General features: G+C 42.4%; 1 protein-coding gene across 1 annotated transcript in view; it reads right to left on the minus strand.

Moving 5' to 3' along the window:
* The window catches only part of SLC25A26 (solute carrier family 25 member 26), an 82,810-nt gene that overhangs the window by 19,691 nt on the left and 36,701 nt on the right, over positions 1–26,418 (minus strand). The window contains exon 6 of the mRNA XM_041425584.1: positions 5,500–5,544. Coding sequence (XP_041281518.1) covers positions 5,500–5,544 — 45 coding nt within the window. The remainder of the gene's footprint in view (positions 1–5,499; positions 5,545–26,418) is intronic.

Below are 26,418 nucleotides of genomic sequence, written 5' to 3' on the forward strand. Positions count from 1 at the left end.
TTCCTCGGGCTGTGCCCCAGGACGGCGTGAATGACACTTATTGTGGCAGCCATAAAGCCAGGGCTGTTTGCTCAACAGCTGTTGGGTGCATTGTTCCTTTGTGAGAAAAATGCAGCCGCTCTGCTCATGGCATGGACGCGTTACAGCCCGCCCCCAACACCCCGTGCAAAGCTGTTCTCCTGATTCAGCACCTAAGCAAATGGCAGACAGTGTTATTTAACCACCAGGACTTAATCCCAAAATCAGCCCAACCCTTACTCCAAGAGGGAGCAAGGAATGGTAGAACACTTACTGCACTGCCTGGAGGAAATGGCTCTAAAGCTGGGCCTGGCTTTCATTTACTCTTGACTTATATGCAGCTGAGCACAGAGGAAAGAAATACTAGACTGTTTCTCCAGGAAAAAAGGAAAATGGTCACCTACCTGTAGAGTGGGGAAAGAGCCATTTAAGGCCCAGTTTGGCTACATGCCTCGATTTTCTGCTTGCCCTGTTAAGCAGCAACAGATCTGACTGTAAATTTTAGGAGGGAAATAGCATGTAGTTTATGGATTCAATGGTGGAGTTATAAACACATATTACTGCTGAGAGCCCCAGCTGCCTGGGCAGAAGTATTCTGTTAACTTTTCATTCTTATTAACTTTAAAAATCAGGTGCGATGAGCTTCAACCAAGGTTAGAGTGTTCACTCTCGCCAGAAAGCCATCAAGCAGTCTTTGCTCAGCAAGCTTCAAGATGTATCTCAAAATCTATCTGCACTGATGGCCAAGAGCAAGGCTGAGCTGACCCTAAAATCAGTTCACACCCTCTGCCTATCCCAGCCCCCAGCAGCTGACCTCTCTGGAAAGGGAACCAAGAGAGCCAAGGAAAGGAGCACATGGAAAGGAGCCTTTTCCCTCCAGATCCATGGCTCAGTTCACCAGCACACTCGCCTCCACACAAGTGCCTTGTGCCTACAGTGACAGCTGCACCTGAACAGAAAACAAAGGACCTAATCCCAAACTTGCTCTCCATTGTGTGGGCAGAAACCAGCTCAGAACCAGCCCATGGAACTCCTGTTCTGACCCAACCAATTTTCTGATCCTGCTCAGCCTCACAGGGGAACAGCTGGATTCTCCTCATTCACTTTTTGTATAACACGTCTTAATTTGTGAGACCTACAGATCTGAGAAAATTATTTTATTGCTAAAACCAGTGACAAAAAAAAAAACCCAAAAAAACTTGTAGGCTCACTAGAACTGCAGAAAGTCTAAGAGCTCTAAATTTTGCTCAGCACTGAGAGAGGGAAATCCTGGCCCTACTGAGTGCCAGAAGAGTCAGACATCATCTCGAGCATGGTCAACTGAAGATTTTTATCCTTCTTTGAAGCTCCTGGGCCAACAAAGCAGCACAGTGTGTGCCTGCCCTCCCAGAGAGGTTGGGTTTGTAGGGGCAGTGAGTGACCCTGAATGTTCCACAGTCTTAGCAATGTCCAAATGTCTCCTCTTAAGAGTCAGACCTGTCTAATGAGAAAGACAAAAGGTTTCCAGGACAGTAGGTTTGTTTTCCTTAAAAAAATCCACCAACTAAACAAACAAAAACCCCCTTGTTTTTCAAGTCAACTCATTTGAGACCTATGTCCTGTGTCCTGCCTGCTTCTTCCCTCCTCTCTGGCTGCCAAAGCCTTTTCTGCAGACACACAATACATTGGGCCTATAAAGAGGCCATTCTCCCTGTACAGCTGCATTTGAGTAACTCTCAGAGGCTCTGAAGCACAGCCAACATGCAGAAATATAAAACCCAAGAGGACTGAGTCTTGTTTCACCTGAGAAGGGTTTATCTTACAGCACTGCTCTCAGAGGGATCTGACCATTGCCACTGAGCCTTAAGAAAGAGGCATTTTTGACAAGATGTTTCTGGACTCAAACCTAACCAGAGGCTCTTGATTTTCTGCTAGGGTTTTAAAATGGTTTTTATTGAAAAAAAACCCCAAAACAAAACACCTAATGCCCTGTATGTCTGTAATAGCCCCCCAGCAGAACTGAAAGTTTTCTTTTTTCTCAATTAGTTCTAAAAGAGAAGGATCAAAACACGAAACAAATGATAAATCACTTATGTGCTGCTGGTAGGAACTCGGATATGATGATTATAAGCACTGAATAAAACGTCTGAACAGAAGAGAATAAAAGATAAGACAGAAGGGATGGGCTCCACATGGCCAGAGTCATCTGAGCAGAGACTGCACAGCCCTGGCAGCAGGGTGAACACAGGAGCTGCACCAGCCTCCTGTAACCCACAACAATTTCATGCCAAACACACAGCCCACAATGTGAAATTCCCACAGTAAGGAACACACATATAGTATTTCCAAAGCAATTTACTGAGGCACCCTGGAAATTCCAGGGCAGCAAACAAGGGGACTGTATCTTACAACATTAATTCCAAAACCTGAACTAATATGGAAGGCTCTGTGTTTGGCTGGTATTTGGGAAGCACACCACATCTACACTCTGTTGCCTTTCTTCAGGGCCACCTGGCTTTGAGATGGGATCAAAAGCATTAACCCCACATAAAAGAACCTAAACCTGATCAAACTGTCACAGTAATATTCAACCATGGTGCTCTTCTGATGATTGGTGTAGCAGAAAGTGAATAAAATTTGTAACATCCTTTCTTTCCCTGAACTCTGAGAAGAATTCAAGACTGTTTTACCTGTAAGGCTTGGACTAAAGAGACAGAAAAGAGCTACACTAACTCAACTTAGCTGGAGAGTACAAGGCCCTGAAATCTGATACACCATAGCAGTTTCCTTCTCTCTTTTGGTTGATAGCAATCATCTGTACCTCAAATAAAATATGGAAAAATAGAGAATTGGGAAGGGGAAGGACATTAAGCACACCTTATATAGCAGTGGATGCTATGTGAATAAAAAAAAATTAAAAAAAGAAAAAAAGAACTTTTTTATATTGGAAACACCGTAATTTCTTTATTGTTGCTTTTTGAGGCATTGTGAACTAAGGAAGGAGTCTATTGCCTGTTCCTAAATTGTGTGTTCACCTGAGTCACTATCAGTAATGCCTGCATTTGAAGCAGTATCTGTTTCTTATTAATTACTGCAATCCTCCCTTTGCCAGCACCCACAGCCAGTGTAACCCTATAGTTCAGTAATCTGCACAATGCCCTCTCTTCTTTTACCATAGTTCAGTGCATGGCATGCAAGTTTGCTCTCACAGGGGACAGCTGGTGCACATTCACAGACAGGAGAAAACTGTGCATGTAAACTCTGTGACTAAAGCATAAGGAATATCCAGAGCAGCTTGGAGTAAAGCAGATAGAGAAAGTGGGACATAGAAACACACCATTTGCTACCTATGACAAGCCTTTATTAGGCTTCTTTAAGCTTAACATGCTGCTGCTGGCTGCAGTCAGCATATACCTGAAGGAAAAGGAACCTCTCTTCTTCTTCTATCTGCCTCTCTAACTGTCCTTTCACAGTAGAAAGATTTTCCTCATTTTTATGGTGATTAGCTTGTTCAGGCAATCAGGACTGAGTCTCTTCCATCAGCTTATGTCACTTCACAGTAATGATTTTAAAAATGACACAGCCACAGCTCTTGTTCTACTCTTCTCAGTGAGATGGCCCACACACATCATACACAACTGCTCCCACAGCTACTTTCTCAAGTAATCCTATTAATCCAGTGCAGAACAGTCCCTCAGGCATCATCTCAATAACTCTTTTCTGTTCAGGCTTTGTGCCATTTTTCTCTTGTCCTTTGCATTTCTGATTCTTTGTAATTGCTGTCTGTTCATGCTCCCTTCGTGCACCCCTGAGAAGGTGAAGAGCCCTACACCCTCAACCATACTCCAGTGATGTTACTGGCCACATCCATCCTCTTGATGGGACCATAATGATTTTTCTCCTTTGTTATACTGTCAGGACAATTTTTAAGAGCTTCCCTTAGATAAACAAAATGTATTGTGCTTTCACTGCCTGGCTTTGATATGACAAACCCTGAGCTCTCTCCCTGTGCTGAGCCAAAGTGACTAGTATGCCAGACTAATTTTTGCAGTTTTCCACTCCTGACTTCACATCAGAAGAATATAACGCAACAGGTTTGTGGAACAAACTGACACAAGTTTTGTTTCTCTTCAGATCTGCACTGACCTCCTTAGATTAAACATGATGCCTCATCTTGAGTGACTCACTCCTGTAGTTAGCTAAATTCAAACTGTCTTCTTTAAAGCCTGTAATGTAAACAATACATTTTACTGTCACAGCTACGTGGACATTAGTAAAAACAACTTTACATTCTGCAAGATGTTGCTGGTTTATGTGGTTTTGGCATGAACACCACACTTTTCCCCTTTAAGCATTGCCACCTCTTGCTCCCACCCACGGCTGCTGCACTAACCACGAGCAGGTTGGGCCAGAGAGTTTACAGAAAGCCATTCCTGGACACTGCCACAAAAGCAGATTCCTAACAAGGCAGCCCCAGCTCCCCTGAGCAGTGGGATGATACCCAGACCCCACAGCAGGCTGAGCTCATGGAGCACCCACAGAACCCTCCACGCACACAGCTCACTTCTAACAAAGCTCTTGATGATTTTCATGCTCCTCCTGCCTGAGGATTCACCTTTAAATTGAACTCCCTGAAGCCTCTTCATGCAAATATTCACACTGTGGGCTTGTCCCCCCCAAACAGCTCCAGCTACAGACACACAGCAAGAGGACAAGCTGCTGTCCCCATCCAACTCAAGGTCCCACTCTGGGTCTCTGTGCTGAGCCTGCTCAGGAGTCCAGCACTCCTACCAAGAAGAAAGTTTCTCTCTCCAGCTCCTCTTTTATAAATACATTTTGCTACAATATTTTTAATGATCTGCAATAATTCCCTGTGCTTCCACCCCAGGACCTCCAAGGACTTGAAAAACCCTTCCTTTCATCTTTTGCACTGAGTTCAAGGAAATACAGAGGGATGGAAAAATTACATCTTCAAATCCAATCCTCCACTCACAAATCTAGATCCTGTCTCTGACCATGGTAACAACTGCACTCTTAAAACATCATCATTGACACCTTCTTTAAATGACCTTAAAATAAAGTACACGCAGCCAACTAAAATATCTTTTCAGTGATGTTTACAAAACCCAGGCTGAAACAGTTTTCTCATTCGCAATTTCCTTTTACCATGAAGAGCAAAATGCTAAAAAAATTAAAAAAAAAATCATACAACACAAGGTGGTTCCCCCTCTTTTTAAGCAGTTAAAAATGTTAGAGCTGAAGATAAAATTTCTGGCATGCTGGGAGTAAAATCTAGCCTGCATGCCATAGATCAGTGGTTAAGATATTCCCTGTTATTTTTCAGATATTCAGGCATATGATCTTCACATGCACAGGTAAGTTGGCACGTAATTATTGATTCTTAAACATACCCACAATCACAATAATGGAGTTAGATAAGTTACCATGGAAAGCATTTGCAAAATGTATAACTTCTATTTCCATCACTGAAAGAGAACTTACCTTTAAGGACTCCCAGAGGGGAAACTGTACCAGAGAGAAAGGAATCTGGAGAGGTAGGAAAAGAAAAAAAAAAAAAAAAGAACAACAACATAATGTTACAAAAGTAAATTGGGTTAGCATGTTCCTCAACTGGCTAAATTAGGAACAGTTATTGTTCTCCCAGTGAACTGCAGCTTATTACACTTACAAATCTTTACGGACACTTTATGTATGCTGCCATTAAATGACTGGTTTCACTAAGGCAGTTTTACTTTGTTTATCACATTCCCTGCTGAGAGGTTAATGTATTGTTACCAGGGTGGCCTAGAAGTGCAATAAGCAGTGTGATCTAGTGCAGGGACATTCTTGGTTTGTCAGCCAGCCAGGAAAGCCATAAAGATGGCTCAAGAAACACGTTCCCAAGGCCAGGAACACAGCTTGGCAAAAAACATCCTCAGCAGTGCAGACTCTCACAGATGCTGAGCTCTTGTGCTGCAACCAGGGCTCTGCACTTGGGCATCAGCTGCAAAAACGTTCCTGAACATGTCCCATGATCTCCCATGAACCAGGTCCCTTGAGAATTAAAAGCAGGTTGTGAGGAGCTACCACAGCCCAGCTAAAAGGGAGAAGCTTGGTGTTTCTCACTGCCTGTGACACGGGGTTCTCCTGCCCAGCAGCAGCCTGGATCTCTGTCTAGGCTCATTCCTGCTGCCTCCTGTCCCAGGAGTGCCTGTGCATCTCCACGTCCTTCACAGATCCTGCCCTGATAAAAACCTCAGCTCATCAGTCAGTTTTCACTGTGAACACACTGAAACACTGTGCAACAAGAGACATCACTTTCCAAGGTCATGCCTTCTATTGTATTTCTTCCTTTGCAAAGCCCTCCACTAAATTCTTCCTTGTCCTTCACCGCTCAGAGAAGTCCTGTCTAATACCTACCTCTGGTACCAACTCTGCCTTTGCTATCTCCAGGCTGAGTATTTTCCCAAGATATTTCAGAGAATAGGGTCTCCAGGAAAGCACTGGCCTGTCCTAGGACTGCCCTACAGCTGCATCTGCAGGTCTGCTCTGCCCCTTCCTAAAGCTGCATTATCCCCTCCACTTTGTTAGCCAGTCAACCCCAGGCTCAAATCTTCCTCCAACTACCTGTTTTCTTCTTTAAGATAACTACCTTATCTTTCTTCATTTTCCCCTTTGTTTAGGCTGATTTGGCAGTTCATATATCAAATTATTTAGTCTCAGAAAGCACTTACACATCTTTTACTATGAAAAGGAGTAGATACTCAAAATGGATCATGCTTTAATGCAGATATCTTTGCTCTGAGTGATGTCAGATTAAAAACGTTCACTAGAGATATGAATGGCTTATTAAACCCAAATTCAGGCTACACAAAGGAATCTGAAATGGAACATCCATTCAACATCACAGGAGACAAGAGTATTGTCTGCTTCTCTGTGCTGCAAGTAATGATTAATAAATGAGTCTATTAAGTTAATCTGCCAGGCAAAACTAAACTTGACAGACACCTGTCACAGAAAATTTGTTATCTATTCAGGCAGGAAATGGCAGTGAGAAGAAATCAATGTCACTGCTGTACATTGAGCTGACAAACTGAAATCTCAGAGGAAGTTTGTCATCTTGGACAATGAGCAATATCCCTGGTGGCATCTCAGAGCCCTGCAATAAAGGTCAGACGTGGCTCTTATTTATCAGGGTCTTGAAACTTTAGTGTAGCAATTAAATTTCATTTTTAATACTGGGTGAAAAAGCCCAGCTCTTTGACAGTAATGTGTGGTAATATATTTATGAGAAGATATATACACACCCACATGCTACTGCAGCATTGCTGAACTGAAATTATATGGAATGATTTCTTTGCAATGTTAAATGAAAAGCAACACAATCTTTGATCTAGACCAAAAAAATAGGGAAAAATAAGTAACAATAACCAATACATTTGCTTCAAATTTGTTAAAAAAGAGAAAAGGAAACGCTCTGTATCCAGCTGTACACCAAACAAAACAAGCTTTCAAACACAGCCTCCAAGTTTTGCTTTTTTTATGCTTGTGAATGAGTGGTAAAATTAAGCAGCTGTTAATAAGACAACAAGGGAAGCTTGTGACATAATCCCCTTTATATCGCTTAGCTAGAAGCATTTCAATCAAAGGGGAAACTTGTTCACAAGTGCTGTTTGATTTTCAGGGTTAGTGGTGTTTGCTTTCTGTGTCCTGCTCAGGGCTGGATGGGGATAATGGGTTTCCCTTTTCCCCATGTGCCCCATGGGATGCAGATTTCAGATGTGTGTCAGGGTGATCTGCACAGACACTGGGCTCCCTCCTCCCTAAAAGGGCTGCAGAATAAGGCTCTAAACATTCATAAGTCACACTTTACTAGAGTTTAAAGATTCCAAACAAAATAGGAAGCACCACCACCACCAAGCAGAGCAGCAGCATCTTTGCTGCACGAAGAAATCCTAAGGAGATGTCCTACATTTACTGCTTGCAGTCACCCATTGGATCCTGACATCCTGACTTAAAAACAAAGCCCACACAAGCAATTTCATGGGTATTGGAATGAAAGGGAGTCTGTCTTCATGTGGATTTGGGTTTTGTCATCAGATTCTCTGAAGCCAAATCATTTCCAAGCCGCCTTCGGCAATCTTCCCATGACAGGGACCTCCACCACATTTCTTTTCCAGGTCTATTCCACAGCCCTTGTTGAAAGTTCAGCTCCTATTGAAAGCCTTCCCTCCAACCCTTTAATCACCTTTATTTTCCCCTCAAGAAAGTTATCAGAACTCCTGTTTATCCTCACAGCCTCTGCCCTTCCGCACATTTCCGTGGTCAAGATGTGGAAGGGCTGTGCAGGCTGCTGTGTGTCCCTGTGTGCAAACACCCTGCTTGCATAAGCCTTGTCTCCCTAAGAGACCAGACTAAACAGCCCACACCCAAAAGTAGCATTAATATATGCAAAAAGAAATAGCTCTGTGAGGGTAGCTCATCCGACCATGAAAAAGCCTTTAGATGGCTTATTGCCCTTTATTCTTCCACCTCGGCAGACGTGACAAAATCTTGCAGTCTGGGTACACTTCTTAATTTGAACACTTAGAGCATTTCATTCCTTTTTGTATTTTGCTTCTTAAAAGAAAAGCTCTTCAGCAATGAACAGAATCACACCCTGTTAGGCAGAGATATTTCTGCCTGAAATAGGCTAAGGCAACAATAAAAATGTGGTCCACACATGTGGGTAACTTGCTGCCAGCAAATATGAAACCCTGGCAAGCTCCACCAACCTCTCATTCGACATTAATATAAAATAGACAGAGAGTACCAGTTCTCATGTCTGGCCTAATGTTATATAACTATGCTGTTTGTTCATCAGAGTCAGCCCTTAAACACACACAAAAGGCAAATTTAAAGCCCCCAGACAGCTGCAAATAATTATTTTAAAATGTTTTATAGGTTGGAGAAATTATCATTTACTCTGGTCCCTGTAGTCCTTAGCACCTGATGCCTAACTTAAGGTAATGAACTTTGCAGATGCTTATTCCTACACATCTACTTAATTCCCCTGATACAAAGTATTTTAAATGATTATGTTTAACAAGTTACTTTTAGAAATAGCTGCACTTCCCCACCAGAGCAGCAGACACATCTCACTTCTAAAGAAAAATACCAACCTGTAAGTACTGAAGATTGATGACAGAGCAAAAGTCCTCCCACCAAATACTGTTTAATTAAATAGAAGAAATTTAAGGAGGAACTTAATAATGCTCTTTGTAACTACAACAACAACAACACTTTAAAGTATTGTGTATACAACACACTGAAAATTTACCCATTCAATATCTGATGGTAAATTGCGAGCTGACATTGTCCTGAGGAAAACAGCAGCCAGAGCAAGGGCAGCAAGCTGAAGGAGTGGCAAAGAATGGGGGAAAGAACCAAAAGAAAAAAACAAAACCTCATCAGCCCCTTCAGAACTGGGATTCCCTTCCAAATATGAGAATTCTTTCACACAAAGAGGAAACAGATGTCCATGGCTGGAATTTGCATGTGGCTTTATTCTCTTCTAGGATACAATAAAACTACTCTTCTTCTCATCCTCCGAGCTAGAAATTAAACAGTGGCATGTCATGCAGAGTCCAGCTGTGCTTCCTACCTCCAACCTTTATTAGCAATATATTTAAAAAGAAGAAGAAAAGAGAGAGACAGAAAGAAAGGGAGAAACTAGAAAAGCACAAGAATTGAAAAACTGTGGTATGTGTTCTCAAAACAATATAAAACCTACAGATGTTCTTACTAATCTGTGGCACATGTTTGTTTATTCAGGTTTTCCCTGTCCCCAGTTCAGCAGGCTTTGCTCTCCAGAAGACTTATCTATTTTCATAAACGTTAGAATAAATACTGGAGGAGAGATTGGCATAAACAGCCCGAGGAGGAACAGGCTCACCTTGTAAGAGCTTTCCAAGTGTCCCTGAAAATGCATCTCCACCCCAGAAACTGCTCTCACCCACACCCCCACTGTTCCCTACATTAACAGCAATGGGAGAAAAGCAAACACTTCTGAAGAGGATTTCTAGAGTATGAATGTCTCAAAGGCCAGCAGCATGAAATTCTGCTCATTCAGGGAGAACCCATTTCATCCTCCAGGGGCAGCTCTCAAACTTGCACCCAGCAGGTCACCTGCATTTATCATGACAAGGACAGAGGGGCCATCACTGTCCAAGGCTGTATTTATGAGGAATACTGAGCTGCTGTGCCAAACTGTGCCTTCTCCATTGTAATTGCAAAGAAAAGTCTAATAACCCACTTCTGAATAGCAAAAATACTGTTTTCTAAGGATACATAGGCAGCAAATTTCAGAACAATCTTCCCTTTACTTAAGTCCCTTTTACAATTCCTTTTTTCTAGCTTCTCTATAAAGGATAGAGGGGTTTTTTTAACAGGTTCAAGTCAAAGCAGAATAAAACAACCCTGTCAGCCCACTGGAGTTAAAAATCTCTGCCAATAAACCCAGCAAATTTAGTTCAGTGTCTTGCCCTCCTAAAATTCTTCACACACTTGCCCAATACATCTGGATCAGGATAAACTGATGTTCCAGCTATAAATATACTTTCCCCAGGATGGGCTTTGAAAAGACAGCATGATGAGGCAAGCCTGGCCCCTGGTCACATCAGAGGTCATAGCAATAGCCACCAATAAGCAGATTTGGAGGTTTCACAGCTTTTCTACTGACTGAGGGTGAAGGTGTTTAAGACCCATCACTGATGGGATACCCTAGAACTGACAAAGTAGATTTTTTTTCTTGCAAAGCTTCAATTAATATTGTCCCTCAGGCCCTCCTTGAAAACCTGCAGACTCCACAAGGAACTGAATTATAAGAAGGTAATTTGTAATCTTAACATGAATGAAAGACTGTCAAAGCCATCAGCTGTGTTCCTGCATCTCTGTGAGAGAGATGGAAGGTTGGGAGCGTGGTGAAAGAATGGACAAGTTTATATGTTAAACAAATGATGGAGAGCTTTGTTAATAAACACTGATGCAAAAACAAACAAAGCTTTTCAGGCGAGTTTAACAACGCTGGCATAGCAATGACCAGGGAAGAGGTTTTGGCTTCACTCCTCAAGGAAAACAGCGAAGGACCAAGTTCACACACAGCACCTTCCTGTAAGAACTGCACCAAGCCAGAGAGGTGCAACCCCATGGGAAGCTCAGCCATCACAGGGAAAACTATCAAGTTGCATTTGCAACAAACATCTTTTCACAGCCCTTCAGCGCTGAGCACCAGCTCTGCAGCATCGCCAGGGGCAAAGGAATGGCGTTTAGGGTGGTAGAAACATCAATCTCAACAATGCCAAGAGTGTAATTAAAACAAAGGTTTCAGATCATGCACCAGCAGCCACCTGAAGTAATCAGCAAGTCCCTCATTTTCAAGCAAATAACATTAACCCTGTGTGAGCTGGGAGAAAACTGCAAGCTATAACAGGAAGAAATACAAAATTCCTGAATTATAGTAATTTTTCTGGTTCAGGAATCTGCTAACTCTCAAATAAATATTTGCACCTTGCTTCCTACGTTTCCCAGCTCTAACCCCAAAGTATTTCCACTTGTCACCTGGCATATGTGAATGGCTGGAACTAAATTCTTTTCCTAGACAAAACATTATGTGCCCCACAGGGTTGCTTAATTTGGTTACAAGCCATTCTCACAGATGTCCTTTGGACCTGCGTGGCAGAATTTCACATCCACATTTCCTCTTAAATAGCATCACACACTCCTTGTAAAAGCAACTTATAGGGCATATAAGTTATAGTAAAGATAAGTAAAAGGAAAATTCAGTTTTTCTTCCATGAGAAAAAGGTTCTGTGATTAAAAAAGCAAAGAAAAATAAAGCAAAAACTGTTTTTCTGCAGGGGCAATATTGACCAGCGAAGGAGAAAGACAGAGCCAGAGATCCAGCACCACTGCATGTTTCCAAAACATGGAAAAAGAGAGGCACTGAGGCAGATGCACAAACTCAATGCAGGCTGGATTAATTTAAGAGATGCTGATGATCACAGAGCCCTAACTTTGCACACGCGTGAGACAGACCATCATTGAGCTATTGAAGGCTCTTTCCTCAAAGAAACAACATTAACAGCCTCACATTCCACCCCACAACCCTTCTTGAACCAGCCCCTTCTTACTCTGCTGGGAGAACAGAATAACTATTAGATTGTATACTGTCAGCCACAAAGTCAATTTTATTGGATTTCAAATGTGAGCTGGACTGACCAGCCCCTAATTACACAAATAATATCCATGTTCTCCCATTTTCCAACAAATAAGCATTAAAGGAGATGCCTGTTTTGCTATTAATTTTCAACAACATATTAAGAAAACCTCTCAGCAAGTAAATGAATATGCTGACACCGATTTGTACATGCTGTTTTCAAGGCACAGATAAAAATCTTGTAGGATAAAAGATGAGTTTAGCAGCTCCAGAAGAATGAAGGTATTGTTTAACAGGAAGCAGATGTATGTCAGATGGCAAACTCATTAAAGTGTCCCATCGTTAAAGGAAACGGGATAACAACGAGCCATCTGAAAAAACCTGAACTGATCAGGAAATGCACAAGCCGCAGCTAATCTCCTATTTATTGGTAGGTAATGCCTTTAAGTCATGCACATGCATTGAGTTTAGGAGCATGAAGGACTAATCTTTGTTCTCATGAAAGAAACAGGAGCAGAACCCAAGAGCATGGAGAGCAGCATTTCTGGAAGAAGTCTTCTGAGGAAAAGCTCCCAACATTTGGAGGAGCTATTACAACAACCCGTGGGTGCACACACACAGTCTGGGCAGCATGTCAGTTCCCTGACTCTGAGAGCATTTTAATGGACATTTTTCATACATGGGGCATTTTAGATGTAAATACAATTTTTTAAATGCCTTATGGAAGGTATCTATCAAGGAACAGCCTCTAAATACAAACCTGGAAACTCTAATCAAACAAAAAAACATTCGCTAGTGGGCACTGGAGTGATGGATTTGCAGTATCAGAGTTGAACAATTCCTCAAGTGAGAATTTTACAGGTTATATAAGGACCTAAGCCCAAGGAATTAAACAAGCAGCAAAGACTCACAAAATCATAGAATCATTTAGATTAGAAAAGACCTCTATGATCACTGAGTCCAACTGTTAACCCAGCACTGCCAAGCACAAACTAAACCACATCCCAAGTGCCACATATTAGAACCCTCCAGGGATGGGAACTCAATCACTTCCCTGGGTAGCCCCTTCCAATGCTTGACAACTCCTCCAGGGAATAAATTTTTCCTGCTGTTCAATCTGAACCTCCCTATGCCAGCTTGAGGCCTTTTATTCTCCCCCTGGCACTTGTCACCTGTGAGAAGAGTCTGATCCCAACCTGGCTACTCCTTTCAGGGAGTTGTAGAGAGTGAGAAGGTCCCACCTGAGCTCCTTTTCTCCAGGTTGAACACCCCCAGCTCCTTCAGCCACTCCTTGTGCTCCAGATCCCTTCCCAGCTCCTTTCCCTTCTCTGGACAAGCTCCAGCCCCTCAATGTCTTTCCTGTAGTGAGGAGCCCAAAACTGAACCCAGAACTTTGATTGGACTCAAAGACAGCATGTTTGATTCGCAAGGCAGGTGGATCTGTGGAGAGGAGTGAGAGTATTGCTTCATCCAGCAAATATTCAGTCTAAGAAACTGGAAAACAGTGCAGCTGTAATTGCACTGACATCAGCAAAGGAACTCTTGTCCTCAGAGTAACAGCCACAAGGAAAAAAAAAAAAAAAAGCCAAAAAAAAACCAGACTGGGAAGAAACATGTGTTTCTCCCATCTTGGATATATCTCAACCTATACCAGTTTTGTTACAAATGTCTACATTATGATTACAAATATCACACAGCAGCTCTCACCATAAAAATTAAATCTTTTGCCAGGAGTTTTCTAAGTATCACTAAAAAATTTCCAAGAGGAAATCCATCTCTGCCTTTGCATATTGGCCTGATCCAAAGGCCCTTGAAATCGCTGGAAATTTTGCACATGTGGCTTTGACAGCTTCTGCATCAGGACTGATGCTAAAGATGGAGAAAAGAGGAGAAGGATGCAAAGGTTCTACAGCACAACACAAAAATCAACTAATCTGGATTCTACCATGTCCTTCCCAGGATGCACAGGCCCCACTCGTGGCGAGAGCAGGCTCTAGGATGTCCCTTTTTAAAACTTCTTTAACAGGAACTGCTGCAAATTCCTTGTTTTCACAGAACATGCACAACAGCCTTAATCATATCTGAGCTCAAACCATTAACTTTTAAGGACAATTTTAAATCCCAATACAGTTAATGTAAGCTAACCAAGGTTTTTTGAATGTTTTACCAAATACAGACTTTGGCATTTTGCTGCATCACCATCCTTGGTTATTTGGTAAGGGTATTCCTGCTTCTTTGCCCTTGCAGAAGAAAAAAAAGAAAAACCCAAACTGTACCAAAAAGAAAAATATGCAAACATTTTTTTTAAACAAAACACTTCATGGATACTATTGAGAAAACTACTCCATCAGTGGTAGTGCAAAACCAACATTAATGGAACTACTATAAACCAAGCTGAAACTTTCCCTGGAGTGTAAGGCCTGTGCAGTACTGTTTGTGTATCTTACACCATTATCTCCATCATGTGGCAGAGAGAAAGAATGCAGACTAATGTCAAATTCAGGATATACTGTTCATGTAAAGGTATTTTACTTCAGATTCAGAATTTTGTACCTCTCAAAATGGGGCTTTGCTAAGTTTCCTTCTGTGGGTGCCATTTTCAGCTGTTTTAATAAACAGTTGCATTGCTTTTACCCAACTACAGGACATGATCTTGCAGAAGTGAAATGACCTACTACCTTATGACAAAGGTAGTCATATTAAAACTTTCCTTCACTGCAGCTACCATTCCACAAACTTTAATCTGATTCTACACTACAAAAGACCTAATCTAAAACTCATTACAGTGAACTGAAAAATCCCAGCAAGCGTTTGGCTGATCCCAAAGGAGCAGTTAGACAATGCATGTACAGATACAGGAAGGATGGTTCCTTTATTATTTTTTTTTTACCCTCTATAATTCTTTTCTGACAGTTTAACCAATTCTGCAGACTCTGTAACTATTTAAACAGGAAGCCCCCTGGACCCAGCAGACCTCCCTGCTGATGCAGCTGGAGAGTTACTCTGCTCCTAATGGAGCATTTCTTCCACCCCCACCCCAAGGTAGCAGCTGTAGGATGTTGGGTTGGACACTGCTGGGCCACCTGGGACCTGCTGCCCTCCCAGGTGTGGACGTGCAGCCTCGTCCATGGCAATCCAGCCCCTGGGAAAGCCGGCATCCCCCAACTTCCTGCTGTCAGCAAGCTGGGAAAAAACTTCAGCCAGGCTGGCTGCAAGCACAGAGCAGGGAGGATTTGCTCTCAGGAACCTCTTGCAGGCTGCCTCAAAGGTGCCTAAACCCTCCTTGTAGAACGGCACCACCTGTGTAAGAACTGTGGAAATGAGAGCCGTGACTCTCAATGATTTGTTTCAATCCAGTTATGGAGGAGATGCTTTCATCATAAGCCTTTGAGCTCCTTTGCATGACTTTATACAGGCACCTCATTTCTGTCTGCCTTGAGAATCTCTCAGAGCCACAATGTTTAACCATAAAGCTAAACCAGAACAAATTCTCACACTTGGTTACCCAGCTCGGATGGGAGCAAAGTGTGCCAGGCTACAAAAGCCTGGGAATAAGATCAAGGGGAAAAAGGGTGCTTTGGTGGGCAAGACAATTAAACAACTGGAACATCCCAGCATACACAAACGCTTATTTTCTTCATTTGCTCACCCAGCAGTCCTGTTCACACAGCCCAGGAGTAGCTTTGGGCAATCAGCAGGGCCTGAGGGAACTCAACTGCAGAGCACGACAGCAGCTCATGCTTCTTCTGTGAAATCCTGCTTGGAGCTGTGATCACCAAAGTAGATGCTACCAAGTTTCCACTTTACCATATAAATCATCCCCTCCACATTTGGCAAAGCACTTAAGCACATGCTTAGCTGTGCTAGAACTAATTTTCTTCACAGCAGCCAGTATGGGGCTGTGTTTTGGATTTGTGCTGGAAATGGTGTTGATAACTCAGGGATGTTTTAGTTATTGCTGGGCAGGGCTCACACACAGACAAGGCCCTTCCTGCTCCTAACCCCACCAGAGAGTGGGCTGGGGGTGCACAAGGAGTTAGGGGACAAACAACAGGGGCAGCTGACCCCAACCATCCCACCAGACCACGTGGCGTCATGCTGGGGAAGAAGCAGCAAGGGGGGATATTCAGCATTTCTTCCAAGTCCCCATTAGGTGTGATGTCCCTGCTGTCCTGGGGATGGCTGATCACCTGCCTGTCCTCACAGGGAATGAATCCCTTCTGTAGCTTTTGCTTTACCTGTTCAACTGTCTGTATCCACTCACAAGTTTTCTCAATTTCTCTCTTCCAGTCCTTCCCCCATCCCACTGGTGGCCATGTGGGGATGAGCTGCCAGCTGGGGTTAAACCATGACAACAGCCTTCACTATTGCTGAATGGGGACAAGATCAACCTTTAAAGATGTTAAATACCAAACACAAGTTCTCAAAACGTCATGCTCTTCTTCACACTCCCAACTTCCCTTTAATCCAAAAGCTCTTCCAGAGCTGGAGCTGAGCCAAAGTGTTTTGTAGAGCTGAAGCCTGAACAAAGTGTTCTGCTAATTTGGGGCTGCAACCAACACGGTGACTGATGAGAAAAGCCAGCTAACAGTCTAATCTTTTCTGTGTGTTCCTTTAGATACACAGCGAGGAGCTCAAAGTGATCTCAAACACCCAAGAGAGGACAAGCCAAGGGAACAACACGACTGGAGCTCCACCAAGAAGCTTCAGCATCACAGCCAAACAGTGCCTTGCCAGGGCCCCAGGATGGGATCAGATCCCACCACTGCCTCTCTCACGCAGCAGGTCTGAGCACAGCATCTGCTGCACTGATGGTCCCTTTAAGGAACCTCCTTCTGTGGAAAACATTGACACCAGAAGGAGAAAGCCGAGCCGCACGCCCACTGCAGCATGGCCTCCAGAGGGAACGGGATGGGAAATGCCACGGGATGGGAAATGCTGCTCTCACAGCTTCAATTCGTTTAAATTCTGCACCCAGAAGGTTTGACAGGCATGATTTCTTTTCCTCACTGGTTTTGCAGCCATGTCAAATGCCCATCGCAGCAGATTTGCCAGTTCCCTGCTGTCACAGGTACCTTCACAAAACTCACAGTGCAGTGGCTCAGGTTGTGTGGGTAGGTGCAGGATTTTGATACACAGACAAAATCAATGGGATTTACATATATATGATTTGAACCACAGTCTTCCCAATTGTTTTCCAGCTGGGAAGCAGTCAGCAATTAAATAATTTTCATGCTAACAGGCATTACTTGAGAGGAAAGAAAAATGAATGCAAAAATGTTGCTTGGAGAAATAGTCAGACATTCCCTAGCCACGAGGAATCTCCTGGAATTTTACCTTTTCACTGGACAGTAGGGTTGGGAAACCAACCCCTAGGTCTCCAGAACTGTTTCTATTCCTGCAGCCTCATGAATGGATTGGATACCTTATTCTGGGTGCTACTCAATCCCCATACTGCACTGAAAATGCTCCTTCCACCCTCAGCCTGGTTGGGATATATCTGCCTAAATTAGTTCAACAAAACTGTGAAGTGGCATCTGTAATAAAAAATATTCATCCTGATCAAAGACATGTTGTCCCAGAAGTTGCAGTGCAGCTTGGACTCAGGGAACTGGGCACCGGGCAGTGCAGTAAAGAAAAATTACCAAGCAAATTAAGAACCAAAGAGAAAAGGAAGGAAAGAAATGCTACTGCCTAATATACTTGCTTTGCTGATGTCAAAGCAAATGCCTTTTACAGCATAATTTTGTAACTTTTTGGGTTGAGAAGGAGCAGGCTGGTGCTAGCAGCATATAATATAACCAGGTGACTTAAACCGGGATTTTTTCTAATGAGATTAACAAACTATACATTACAATTCCCGTAATGCTTCAACCTTAAGGCATTTTAATTACACTTTTCATTTATCTTCCCTGGGATTTTCTGACTCATGCCAAAATCCTTTCTTCACTTAAAAAGCAATTTTTATCTCAGGGCAAGTGCTAATAGACCACTTCAGACAAAACAACCAAAATCTGCAGAACTCATACAAGAGCAAAAATCAACTGTGGCTTTCAATCAAAGGATATAATTCCATTAACACCTTTCTTTAAATAGCATCACCATGTGCTGGTAGTGGGCTCTGGGATCATGAAAAGAATTAAGAAATCTGCAGAACTGAGCAGATTCTGTGTTCTCACATGCAATTTTAAAAACTCAGCTGACCTGATGCCAGTGAATGACCTGAGCTTGTCTGGAAGTCATAGACCCACAGAACAGTTTAGGTTGGAAGTGATCTTAAAGATCATCTCATTCCAATCCCCCTTCCATGGGCATGGAATTTCCATTATTGTCACAGGCCCAGAACTAACCTGAGGTGGAAAGGAGGTTCCCAAATTCATTCTGAAATGCTGATGGACATGGTGAAAACAGCCTGCTATGTTGGAAATTTCCCGTAGACAAAAGACCCTGACATGATGGTTTGTGCCCACAGACCAGCTGAAGAGTGCCCAGCTGAACACTGGGGAGATCCCACCCTGACAAAGGGCCTTTACAAGATGTGATTAAAAATAACAACAAAAAATTAAAAAACTCGTGCTTTTGCTTTGCAGCATAGAGCAACTCAGTAAGATAGATTCCAAAAGCCTTTACTGTGGTAGAATAGTTAAATAGGATCACAATAAAATTCCACCTGTCAGCTCCAAAAGCACCCCACATGTAGAATTTACACAAGCTGAACCAGAGCTGGTTCAGGGCATGTCATAACAGCCATTTCTGCACTGAGCACTGTTAAAATTGGCCTCAAGATGAATTGAGTGCCTGGAAAGGGCAACCATATTTCAAGCAAACCAGGACATGCTCAGGGTGCTTGGACTGCCCCTTCAGCTGCATTCCTGAACGTTTAATTTTTGCCACTTGGCTTGCATGAAAAATATTTCCAGTACACTTCCAAAAACCTCTGCAATACAGCACAACACCTTGTGGTAAAACTTAAAAGAAGAAATATGTTAGTTTACACTGAAAGGATTTTGCAGAGCATTATTCCAACTCACACCCCTAAGTGAGGAGTCAGCATCACAAGTATTTTCTGCTCACACGAGTTGTTTGCAATCTGTCACTTCTCACAGCTACAATATGGCATTGCCAATCCAATCACAGGGGCTTTTTTTAAATGGCACCCTGTTTTGTTTGTGTTTGTGATGCTTTGCAGCAGAAGTCACTTGTGGTGCAGGAAATGGCACAGCTAAAATGTAAATCAAAAGGGCACAGTAACTGATTGCACCCTTGCTCCATTTTTTCTCAAGGGGTTTTAACTCAAGAAATCTCACTGTGTGCAGAACTTTTGAACCAAGCCAGTGATGCTGAGCACCTTCACCCCTTTTTCAAGTCAACTCAACTTCAAGCAAACAAGTATGGGGGAAATAATGAGGCAGGACCCTTCCCTGGAGCTGTGCATTAGAGAAACCAGTCTGACACAAATGAATAGAAATCCTCTTGGGCTTTTTTAGAAATAAATGCATCAATAATGTAAGATTAATATGTAATAATGAGACAATTTTCTTCCATGTCCCACAGACGACCTGCACCGTATGCCCTTTGAAGCCAGCCAGTTCCACTGTCAGCAACAAATACATTTCAGCTGGAGCAACTAGCACAGTTGTTAGTGGCAATTTTGCAGGGAAGGCTGCAGTGAAGCTCATGCCCCCTTTGCACAAGCAGCTAAAATAAGTCTTCAGATGCTCTGGTGCACAGTCAGACATTTTGGTAACACATTTTTGAAAGGGTATTTTTGAAGGTAAATGCTTTTGTAAACTATTTGCTTTTAAAAATCTTACTGTTCTCACATTTATCTGGATTTTTTTTTAATTGTTCTCTCACAACCTGCATCTTTAAACCTGTATCCTAAAAAAACCATGGAGAGAGAGAATCAGATATCTTGGATTTCCTCTTATTCCAGGTAAAAAATTGTTCTCTCACAACCTACATCTTTAAACCTGTATCATAAAAAAAAACATGGAGAGAGAGAATCAGATATCTTGGATTTCCTCTTATTCCAGGTAACTTATTCCATATGCAGTCCAGCCAACGAGTTAAAACTTCCTCCCTTTTCTATTTCCTGTTGCTACCAACATCCAACTCACAAAATCCACCATTTGGAGAGATAATGAGAAATCCAAATGGCCAGCTGGGCTGAACAAGTTCTGGTGAGGCCAGGGGCTCTTCAGTGGATAAGGCATCCAGCAGGGATTGATGGGGCAGCAAGAAGTGATCACATATTAAAGAAAGAGAACTTTGGAAAGGCAGATATAATATTGTTACAGGTCATTTTTGTACCAAACACTGCACAAACAACTGAAGATTTGCCCCAAGACCTGCAAATACGGGAAGGAAGGCAAATGTCACTGCTTCATTCACCTTAAAGAAATGCAGCACAGACACTGCAAGCTAAGTGCCACTTTGGTGACAGTTTATTATTGATAAATAAATCATTTATACACCTGACACAGCTCGTTTCTCGCTTTCGTGATAATTATAGTTTTAGAAGCCTCATTTAAGGGGTGCAAATTAATTTCCAAATTCCACCTACTGTCAAAGAGTGTGTTTTATTAGGTGATTAATTACCTGCAGGAGCACTTCAGGAGACACCTTGGGGGCAAACAAGGATTGCTGTGACAGCTCCTTTAAGATATGGCTCCGCTCCTAAGGCCCGATGAGCCCAGAGATAAAATAACTGCATACAGGTGTTATCATCTGCAGCACCTTGGGATGTTTGTGCCTCAGAGAAGTGCATTTCCCTTCTGGAACATGCAAGTATTTGCCTGGATGCTACAGCCCTTGCTTCGTGAGAAGTCCCACAGAATGCCTGGGGTTGGATCCACGTCCACAGAAAGCAGGAGCAGCTGTGGGAACTGCTCTTCCTCAGCTCAGTGTGCTCCTGAAACCTTCTGTACCCCCAAAAACACACACCATGGGGCCTTCCCCAGCTCAGCTGCCCAGATGTTTCAAAATTCTGGGCCAAGAACATTTTTTGTAAGTTTTACTTAAGTCAGCTACATAAAGGTTGAAGGATTTACAGCAAATTTTACCACAGTTTTTGTGCTGTCATTTCTAACCTCTACACTGAGCAGAGCTTCCAGCAGACCTACACTCACGTAGCTCCTCTCTGCAAGCAGGTTTGGTGCTCCAAGATGACTGGGAAGAAGCCAAGGCAGCACAGCTTATCTACACACCTATGCACCAAGTTCAGGGACCTTTACACTCACAGGGACTTGGACACTGAAGACAGTGGAAAAACTCCCAGAGAAAAACAACTCTTCCAACAACACAAGTGGAGAAACATGGAATTTAACAAACTCTAAAGGCTTTATCCACCTGTTTTACCTAAGTCTCTTATTCTACATGACACCTGAAGTACAGATGTCAGAGGAATTGCTCTGCTCCTGGCATTTCTTTTTCTCTCACAACTGCACCTGCCTTTCAGAGGAATTACATTGATAGAGAAAATAAGATCTGAAGGCCACAGACCAAGGGCAGGGCCTGTTCCCAGCCAGGCTGTCGAACCTGCATTAGCAGCCTCTGCTGATGGATGGGCTGCACAGATGATCAGCTCAGGTGCTGCTTTGTTGGATAGTTCCCCAGAGCAATTTAAGTCATTACTTCTTCACCTCCTCATCACGGGCATAGGAACAGATTTTTCTTCTCCTGCTTGCAGAAAATTTTCAAGTACTTGTCTTTATTTATCATTTTACCTTCCTGTGGCTTTTCCATTGCTCTTGCCCTCCTTTCCTGCACAAGGACATCAAAGACTGCCAAAGGCAATTCTCACTGTGCTTTTCATCAGCAAGCTTAAGTCAGATTGTTAGAAAAAGCTGTTTAAGTCTAAACCAACATTAACCCTTCAAGTCTGGGAGCAAAAGAAAACAGAAATTCGGAACAGTCTGAGAGATTCTCTCGTCTGATGACAACAAATTTCTTCTGATCTCAGGGCAGTGGGATGTAAATGTCCCTTCAGTAAAGTGTGGAAGAAGGAACATCACAGATGAACGTGTCTGAGGTGGAAAAGAGAACAGAAAAACAGAGTTCAAAAATCTCAGAACTTATTTCAATCTAACAAAATAATAATGAGGGACAGAAGTGTGGATGAAGGAACATCACAGATGAACGTTCTGAGGTGGGAAAAGAGAACAGAAAAACAGTTCAAAAATCCCAGAACTTATTTCAATCTAACAAAATAATAATGAGGGACACAAAGTCTTTTCAGAAGCATTTTGCAAAGCTGAGGATACATGGCAAAGGGAGGATTGCTCTGGACTCTGAAAAGACCACCTGTAGCCATGATGGATCTACAACAGTTGTAGTTTTCAAGAAGTGGGAGCATAAGCCCTTGACATAACTGGCAGCTAAACACAATCAGAAAGCTACATGCTGCACTTTCTTTCTTTCTTTCTCTCTCAAAAAGCCAAAACCCCCAACAACCATCAACAACAGCAGCCAAACAAAAAAGCCGAAAAACCAACAACATGACACAAACTTCCCAGCAAAACAATCAGATCCCAGTAAAGATCAAGCTGGAGATTATTGCTCCAAAGCTGCCCTTAATTAAGCATAGTCTTCCACCACTCAACAGTTGTTACAAGGTTAGAGAGAAACATATAATCTAAAATATCATTTAACCCAAAGTAATTAACCAGCTCTGACAACACTGTAGTACAAACCTACTTCAGTTTTAACCCATTGTGTGTGCTGGAAACTTCCACAGTCAAACATTCTGTATTTTCTCATTTGCCCACATACGCTTGTTATTAAAACCACATGCGGGCACTGAATCATTTCATGGCTCGTTTAGAGACAAACACGCAGAAAATTGTGGGAAACAAGTACAGTCCTAAGAGTCTGTGCAAGCCTGTGTAGTCTGAGGCACTCTGTGTGTGGAGCAGGAGCCTGAGCAACAGGGCTTTGTTATTCTGGGGCTCAAAAGTGAACAGGAGAGAAGTCCCCACACCTGTATGCTGAATTTCAGAGAAGATCATCAGCAGAGTCAGCCAGCGTGACAGCTGCACCCTCAGTGCCCTGCAAAATGCCACGTGTGTGCTCAACTGTTAGACCACAACAAAAACCCTCAAGTGAGGCAGCAGGACGGTCTTTCATTTCTGAAACTGCTCTGGCAATGAGGAGAATTCCCCAACTGCATAGGAAGTTCACAGCATATCCTCAAGCAAAGCACACAATCTCTCTGGATCTGACATCTGGGAAAAACGGTCCCTTCATCTTGTCCACTGGACTAGAAGGTCACCAGCTCAAAGATGACCTTTTGCTGAGAGGACAGTCAGTTAACAGTAAGGCTTTGCTTTTGATCAGGTTTCTGTGGATTATTCATATTCCAGCAGTGGCTGAAGGACCCAAACATAATGTGCCAGCTCAGATGTGCAATGAGAACACACGTGAAGTCCACCTGAGAACACAACCCCTTTCCGTTCACAATTACTGCTGCACTCAGATGCATTAATTCCCTGAAGGAAAAAACCTTCTGGATAAGCATTTTCTTTAAGAATACATCTCACCTGTGGATCTTATTTGCCAGCAGCACAGGAAACATTCCTATTATGCCTGCAAATTTCCAGTTTGGTTTTGAAGCCTAAAACAGCAAGAACGTGATCCAGGTTTCTTTTGAGCCCTCTATCAGGATGGCAAAAGGTCAGATCCTGACATTGTAGCACAAACATCTTTAATAGCTGCAAGATCTCAGCTTTCCTCTTACAGGGGTGTATGTACACACATAGCAGAGATTCTCCATGGAACCCAAATGCTCCAGGATAAAATTAAACCATTAAATTATGACGTCTGCCAGGAAGTTCTAGGGGAGACCTCACAAAGTCAACTCGGATCAAACAGCTCTGTACTGGAGAGCCTCACAAAGAGGTCATTTGTGAAGAAAGACAAGATGATAACTGATGAATCTAAAGTTCTATAAACCTCCTAGCCAGATATGGGGCACACAGCTCTCCCAAGAACCCTGCAGCTTTACAAAGGCAGGAACAACACTCAAAAGCACCAATGAAACTTCAGCCCAGTGCTGTTACTCCTGTTTCCACCGTGCTCCTGTTGAGGAATGCTGCAAAGCTGGACTTCTAGCTGGTATTAATGAGGCAGTAAAACCTCCCCTTTCAGGAAAGGGTGCTGTAGTTTCACACAGCTGCATATGTAAAACTCTATCTCCTTCGAAAGAGCTGATTCCTGGAGAGGGAAAACAAAGAAAGCCCAGCCAGTTTCCTATAACTGGGACTTCTGATGGATGGTTGGAAAGGTGGAGGAGAGCAGAGAGGAAGGTCACAGCATTAACAAGTATGTCACAAACACAGAGCAATGCTGCAGTCATGTCAGAGCTATGGAAAGAGATGGCTTTTGGACCAAAAATCTAAAGCATAGACTAAATTTGGGGGATTTTGACCAGTCTTTTGGGTAATAGGAGCCTTTATTGGCTGCTCTTTACAGCTCTAGGAATAACTATTCATTCCCACCCCACCTGCAATGCCAGAGAGCTGCAGACATAAGACAGTCCTTTTCTCCTTGTGTTTCTGAACAGAAACAAAGCTTCTTCCATGAGGAAAATCCATATCTTTGAAGGCAAGAACTTTATAGTGCAATCGAAATATTCATCAAAGCTCTACTTGTAACAGCAGGAACTTTGCACATGGAAGCAGGTGGGGTGAGTAAGAATTTATGGGATGTCTGTAGCCATATTAAATATCTGAAGTTCTTCAAAGCACAGGTAACACTGAATGGAGTTTACAGACACAGTTGATTTAAAATATGCACAGTCTCAATCCATACTCAGATTAAAACACAGTCAGAAGATACCATCTGCTCTTTATAGGCACTGGTAATCAAAGGTTTTCTGTTAGTCTGAGCACAGGCATTAAAGGATATATTGGGGTAAAGCTCAGGCTAAAAAGGAAGCAATGCTCAATGCTGCATTCTTTCATCCAAAAATACACCTGCATCCTTGATCAAAAAGTTTATTCAAGCTGTGGCATCTGGACATTTGCACTATGTCCATATTCATGATACTTTAGCTCCTAAAACCTGAAAAATACTTTTGGTCAACAGGATTTTCTATTGCTGTAATTTCTTTTAAATAGCCAAAGGACTATTTAATAATTTCTTTGCTAAGCAACAAACTTCTTTTATCTTTTGATTATTCTCATGGAAAAATACAAGAAGGAGAGAGACAAGGTACTGGTAACTTCCTGATAATTCAACAAGCTGCATTGAGTAAGGAAACCAGGATATCTTCCATCTCCATGCCTGGAAGCAGCCTGACCCTGCAAACATCTCAGTCAAGCAGCTCACACTGAAGTTAACAGGAGCTGGGAGAGCAGAACAGCTCTTGATACACAGAAATGCCAACAGTTCTGTTTCACTGTATTTTTTTTCTCTCAATCTATTAAAACTCTTCAAAACCTGCTTGTATGAAAATCTTTTCCAACTCAGTGACATGAAATGTCAAGGTGTGATTGAACAGAAAACTTTAGGGTCTCAAAACACTATACAATTTCACTGTTTCTGATCCAAGCTCTAGCCTGGGTATCCATTTCCAAATAGAATTAAAACACATTGGCAGCTTTATGTTCTCTGAACTGTTATTAAGCTTCAATATAAATTTAATTACAGAAACACCTTTGACAGAATTAAATAGCAGTGCTTGCAGTCAGAAATAAGATCAGCAGTGGTGGAAATGACATTGACAGATTTACATAAAACCCTACTGACTGTGCTAAAGCTTTAAAGCAGCAAAGTACCAGCTATCTCTTAAAAAAAAAAAGATTTCTAATGCCATTCAAGTACCTGTGACTGTTATCTGGCATGGATACAATTAATTGTATATAAACCAACAATGGAAAAACTCCACCTCTGCAAGCACACAGCATTTGCAAGTCTGATTCTCACTGGTTAAAGGCAACAACCCAATGCTCACACAACACCATGCAACTCTAATATCTTGGTTTTAGACTTCCTGATCCTCCTTTATAGGCTCTTTTTTTTTCTTTCTTTTTTTTTTTTTTTTTTTTTTTTTTTTTTTGCTATTTCAGGCATTTCACTATAATAAACTATGGAATTCTGCTCATACAGACAAAATTCCATAACTAAACCTTCAATTAAAGTCTCATATTTAGCAGGAAAAGGAAAGTGGTGCCTCAGATGTGCATCATGGTTAGGTCACAGACTATCTGTAACAACTCCTGAAA

The sequence above is a fragment of the Onychostruthus taczanowskii genome, unplaced genomic scaffold, assembly GCF_017590055.1.
Source record: "Onychostruthus taczanowskii isolate IOZ18803 unplaced genomic scaffold, ASM1759005v1 scaffold9, whole genome shotgun sequence".
Classification (NCBI taxonomy): Eukaryota; Metazoa; Chordata; class Aves; order Passeriformes; family Passeridae; genus Onychostruthus; species Onychostruthus taczanowskii.